We start from the raw sequence: 6235 nt of genomic DNA on the forward strand, positions 1-6235 counted from the left end.
ATGTGCAGTGGACGGCAGTGACAAGCTGAGTAACTCTATCATTCACCCCTGACAAGCAAATCATTCGCCGGTAGACGGCGGCATGGGCGGTTGTGGTGTTGTATCTCGGCGTGCCATGGGATCTCCTGTCGGATGATGAGGCGGAATCTCGGGTAGTGTAATAGTTCATTACCTCTTGTCCCAATTGACTGATAGTAGTGTTGATGTTGGGATCTCCTTGGGATATGCATCTTTCTGTTGAGGTGAACGTTGGGTGGTTGCGGGCTGTTTCTGTCATCGTCCAAGGCCGGCTTGAAGATGATGACCGGGGGATAGCCGTTGTCGACGGTCTGATTTGGGCAAAGTAGCAAAAGCGGCTATAGTACTGGTGGTGCTCTAAGGAAGTTGTGCGACGCTTTCTTGATGATTTCTGTGGTGCCCGATGGAGGGGATTCCTTCATCGTGCTGTTGACGGAGGATTTGTTGGTTGCAATCATTGCTTGCTGTATCTCCGTAGCAAGACTATCGTCGTCGTTGACTGCGTCCAGATCCAATCTGGCTTGGACCGTGGTGATGTCGGTGTTATAGGGGTGGGCTTGCTCGATGCCTGCGGTGTCGGTGATGATGTTGTCGCAGACGCGTGCTAGCTTCTCCTGGAGGGTGAGCTGTTCCATGCGAGGATCGGCGATTTCCTGGTTGATGTTCTCCCTCTTGATGGTGGAGAGATCTGGATATGTTGCGTTCCGATGGTAAGGGAAAAAAATTCATGAATTTCTTTTCCCAACTGGCGAGGGCGGCGTGGAGGTCCTCCATGTGGTTGATCGTAACGTGGCTCCGAGTACCAAATGTAATAGGGTTTGCGGGGCAGGGGCGGCGGCGCAAGGGAGGAGAGAGAGAGGAGGCGGTGCGCGAGAGAGCTTGAGAGCGGGGGGCAAGAGTCTTTCGACTTCTTTTTTTCTTAAAGATTGAACAATTACATGGCCCATTGTATTTATAGTCCTAGGAGACTTAGCCTCTAAGCAACCACGTATATCCTTATAGGATTTGTATTCTCCTTCCTAACAAAGCAAACTCAATCTCTTAACTCTTCCGTAATCTAATAAGACTCGATAAGACAGCTTGACGTCGGCGGCAGCTGCACTGACGGCGCCCTGCCGGCCCTCCTGGGCCCTTGCTTGATCGTGCGTATGACAAAGGGCTTTTCCAAATTTATTAATAAAAGAGAGAGAAAAGCTATCTCATGATCAAGAGGTGTCATGTACATATTCTAAAATCATGTGAGGTTGTCACGTACTCACTCGAGGCTATATATCCACACTATGAGTTGTGTGCTAAAATGTAATGCTACTAAAAATAATTCATATTATATATATACATATATATATATATATATATATATATATATATATATATATATATATGAGCTATTTGAGTGTGCCAGACACGTCAATGCGCTACTATATCTCTTGTGGTACACAGCGTGCATAGATGTAGCCATGTAGAAGAAGAGGAAGATGAAGCTGCCTGGAGTTGTAGAGAGAAGCCCCGACCTTAGTGCAGGAGACGCACAGTGAGACACTAGGCGTGTCCGCATATTTTGGGCTAGTTCTATTATGGTGGGACACACACGATGCTGAATGTTGGAGCAGAAACCATGAGATGAGACTGGCGGGTATTGGCAACAGGGCGGTCGTGGTGCGCGGAAACTGTGCACGAGTGTAGGAGGCTGTGGACTAGCACGAGACCATGGGTCAGTCGCCATCAATAGCAGTGATATAGTGATAGAGGTGCACACGGCGTAGCACCGCTAGGGCGACCATACCTAATAAACAGCAACAAGGACGCTTGGGAAGACGCGGATTGGCTGATGCCATATGGATATGGAAATACATGAACGTGATTACTCATTCTACTTTACTATCATATCAATACGATCTGTTTTATTCCGAAGTAAACAATCTCTGGAAACATCATTGAACATTGCGAAAGAGAAAAAGAAAGATGTTACACGACCGATTTGATTATGAAAGATCACAATGCAATAGGCATAGACAAGGGGGACACACCCTTGTTAGCTAGCCATCTTATTTCTGGAACAGCGGAAACGGGAAGAAATCAAACACTCTGATGATTAAAAGGAACATGTAGGTAACTGCAGGCTGCCGCAGGGTCGAATATTGAATGATTTAGATGGTATAAACACCAATCGAAGTGACGAAAATGTTATCAGTGTTTGCGAAGAAGCCCACCACCGTCTCGTCCTCCGGCACGGTATAACTGAAATTTGGAGTGCCGTTGTCAGCTCCAAAAGGACCAAACGTTTTGTGGGTGGTGACGATCTCAAATTTTGACAGCCAGCCCTCGCCTCCTCTCTGAGCCCCATTGATCTTTTTCACAAACTCTGATGGGCCAAACTTTATCTGTAAAACAACACATAATAAGTTAAGAGGAAAAAAGATATATCATCAAGTATTTATTAATTAGGTGATAGAACAAAAGATATACATAGGTACAAACTCCATACCTCCCAAAAAAGATATAAGTCTAAAATAATGTTAGGTCAAACTATCTTAATTTCCATAAAAAGATATTACATTATATCACTAAATAAGCAACTATACGTACTCCCTCTCTCTTCTTTTCTTTCAGAGGTCGCAGTGCTTTAAGTCAAACGTTAATAACCATCTAATCATTTTCAAAACATCCTTATAGTTTCACAACATATATATGAATTATATACTATAAAAGTATTTTTCATAGTAAATCTAAAAAACAAATCTTATATATGTTATGAATCTATATAGTCAAAGATACAAATGTTTGACTTATAACAAAACTAATACGAAATGTAAAAAACGTAGTGAGTATGATTTTACAAGTAATATATATTTTCATTATACTATATATATACCTATATTTGGAGTCATACCGTTCGATAATATTTTCCATAAATTGATGTCAAGTTTAGGTTAGTTTAGCTCTAACCAAACATAGATTTGCACCGTCCTTTCATGATGAAGCCAGGCTTAAACTATAACATGATTTGCAAAACAACCGCGCCCCACATGCATAGCAAAATATGAAATCTACTCACTTCGGTCTTGCGCAAAGGATCAGGATGTACTCGACCCCAAGTATCAGTGGTGCGGATTTTCCCGTCTTCGTCAACGTAGGAAAATTGAAACCCTTCAACTGCACCTACATGGTAGATTGTCACATTTTCAAGACGTTGGGATTTGCCTTCCATTTCCCGAGGCAGGGTGCCTCTATTTCCACCAACTGTTCCTCTCTTTTGTAGGTGAAGGGACGACCTGAATATGAAGGATCAGGCATCATGATTCACGATTGTTGGTTTAGCCCAACAAAATGAGGGAGTGAAGGAATAAAGGAGAGAGCCAAACAGAGTCATAGGGCAAAAATGAAGAGTCCTCCACCTCTCCTCCCTCAACCCCTTTTATAGGGGGATTTGGGAGACCAGGTCCTCTTTATGTCTCACGGTAGGGTTTGTATTTACAGAAAATACCATGGTTTGTATTTACAAAAAAATACTACTAGGAGCAACAAATGGACCCTTGGTGGGGTTTGTATTTCCAGGCTAAAAATGGCCGTCCAAATATGATTTTACAAGACCTACTACTAGGCTATGTAATTGAGACTGACATGATAGTAGGGGTCCCCAGTGTATAACATATTCCAACAATGAGCTCGATTCGAAATAACAGAAAAGAAATGATAAGTATTTTACTGCATATGTAATGCAAAGTGATCAGATAACGAGAAGAAATTCAACAATGAGCTAGAATATATGATGCAAAGAGGGCGACCTGAAATTAATTACAGGTTTACCTCCTTCATGCGGCAGAAGAATTCAATAGTAAGCGCATGTGTTAATGTACTGTCTGTTACACTATATACTCTTCTCTGGATGATACCGCGAGCCATCGCGAATTCACCGGTCCCACCTACAATGGCCCACTCATTATCTGCCTCATCCTCATCATTAGCTCCCATAACCTGAAGAGTGGACGCTTCGAACCTGCATGCACAATATATATAATCGTTTTTGCTCCTAGATAATAATTAGGTCATTCTCAGCAGTGGTTTCATGCCCGGTAGACTCTCATGTATTATTGGCCTTACATGTAAAACAAAAACCGTGGAACAAAACAATAATAGTTACTCTACGTACCTTTCGACCACAAACACCAGGGTGAACCAATTGCTCCATTTGCCGGCAAATGTGTGCATGCCGTGCGTTTTGGCAACCAGTTTCGCCTTGGGGCCAGGGCCGTCATAGATCCCCCAGTTGTTCACAGCAGTTTTACCTAGCCCAGTTACGGCATTGGGCTTTATCACATCCGACTGATTCGCGTCCCAGCCCGTCATGATCTGGCGCAGATACAGCCTATCGACGTTCACCTTGGCGTTCTCCGCGATTCCACCGAAGCCACGAGTGACCTTGAAATTGGCGGAGACGGCGCCTATAGGGAGGCTTTTGCTCACAATGGGAACATCGGAGAGGACACCGATGGTCTCCATGGTGGGGTCGTCGGAGACGTCGCCGCAGGTCTCCATGGTGATGGTGGGTTCATCGGTGGGTGTGGCCATTGCTTGCTAGCTAGTGGTGGCGGCGTGGTACTTGACTCAACTTGTGTAAGTTGTCTTTCTATGGAAGCTGATAAAACCAGGTGCGTACGTAGTCCTATTTATAGCCCCGGGTGGAACTGCAAGCTAGCTCAAACACGAGGGAGGCGTGCTGCGGGCTGGGCCCCTTGTGGGCGACGGAGGGGTGCGTCAGCAAGGAGATGGCATGCGACACGCCGGAGCGCCATGTGTGGTGGGACGTCTACAGCCCCAGGGAGGCCGCCGACGCCCTCATCGCAAACTGGTCCAGGACGTCGTTGTCGGACTCCGGCGCCGGCGCAGGCGCGCCACGAGCATCTGTGGCTGCGTATGGCAGACCAGAGAGCCGGCGTATGGACGTGTGAGTGATGGACAGTCGGTCATAGTTACCCCCTTTTGGATATGCTGCAACAGTCTATTCGTGTACAAGTTGCTCTTTAAAAACCAGCTGACTTAGACACTTCACTTCAACGCTTTTGCATGAGGCCAGAGAGGTTATGATAAAATATGTTGCCCAGACCCTCCCAAGCAATGTAATATGAGAGTTTTCAAACTACACTTCTTAGGACATCTTTAATGGAAACTTTCAAACCGCCCACAAACGATTACGATAAAATATGAGAGTTCTCAAACTACCCTTCTTAGGGTATCTTACTGATTCCTACGCAGTGCACCAGGTAGCTCTCTTGTGCACTGGGACGTTCATGCGCTGCCTCGGCACAAAGGTCTCTTGTGTACTAATTCCTACGCAGACGACACTGATTAAAGCACTGCGTGATTCCTGCTTCAGTCTATTACAGCAGACACGGCAGCACTAGGCATGCTGATTTCTACATGTGATTTCTGGAATCCAAGGCCGCGGTAGGTGAGTTCTAACTCGTTCTGCCAACAATACGGTGTTCCTCTTCTTTTTATACGCACAATGGCGGCTCTACGCTCTTTCTCAAATCTCTTTGGTTGCCTTCTCTACCTCTCTGCTCTCTCTAAGTCTACTAGAACACACAGAAAGAAAAACTCGGTAGGTCAAGAGACTGTACCATGCAAATAGTCAATTTATAGTAACATACATGTGGCCATTAATTTTAGAGTGCGTGTATGATAGTTATCAATTGGACAGGGATACTGCAACGTTTCGAAATACGAATTCATATAAAAAATTCACATGAAAGATTCAATAATACACATGCATTTGGCGTGCTTAGCTCTGCTGGAGGTTGGTCACTGGTGCTCTAAGTAAAAGGTGCTCATGCAACACGGCAGGAGAGGACAAGCGCGACAGCTCGCATGCTCGGTGCAGCGTGCGCGTGCATGCATGTGCCTCTGTGCGTGTCTGGCTGCTTGTGTATTGGCTGTGTGCGAGCACAGGAACGCACTGCTCAGCATATGCTCTTGACGATTCGGACTCCAACGTGCGTAGAAGAAATATCTTTCTCTCCCTTTGATCTCCATCTTTGATTAAAGGAGACTAGGAGACAAACATACTCAGAGCTTACAGTGCCCGTGTGTGCTGAGTGTGTCAACAGCGAGGTGGCTGAGGGAACTTTATCTTCACAACTGGGACCATTCACCTGGTATTGTGCGTCTATCAAGCGGTTGATTACGAGAGATTATATTACTATGGAAATTGTACTGC

At 45.2% G+C, this 6235-nt stretch overlaps 2 protein-coding genes across 2 annotated transcripts; both read right to left on the reverse strand.

The window, feature by feature from the left end:
• Positions 1–1882: 1882 nt before the first annotated feature.
• LOC125518221 (dirigent protein 1-like) lies at positions 1883–4643 on the reverse strand. Its single transcript, XM_087536856.1, has 3 exons — positions 4169–4643; positions 3074–4015; positions 1883–2399 (listed from the first exon to the last, which is right to left on the reverse strand). Exons 1-2 carry the CDS (start codon positions 4585–4587, stop codon positions 3814–3816), a joined length of 621 nt encoding a protein of 206 aa, XP_087392982.1. The 5' UTR covers positions 4588–4643; the 3' UTR covers positions 1883–2399; positions 3074–3813.
• LOC147957435 (ipomoelin-like) lies at positions 2166–3226 on the reverse strand. The gene is made up of 2 exons (XM_087531697.1): positions 3074–3226; positions 2166–2399 (listed from the first exon to the last, which is right to left on the reverse strand). The coding sequence occupies exons 1-2, from the start codon at positions 3224–3226 to the stop codon at positions 2166–2168; spliced, it is 387 nt and encodes a 128-aa protein (XP_087387823.1).
• Positions 4644–6235: the final 1592 nt, after the last annotated feature.

This window comes from Triticum urartu, chromosome 7A (assembly GCF_056163025.1).
Source record: "Triticum urartu cultivar PI428250 chromosome 7A, HENAU_Tu73, whole genome shotgun sequence".
Lineage (NCBI taxonomy): Eukaryota > Viridiplantae > Streptophyta > Magnoliopsida > Poales > Poaceae > Triticum > Triticum urartu.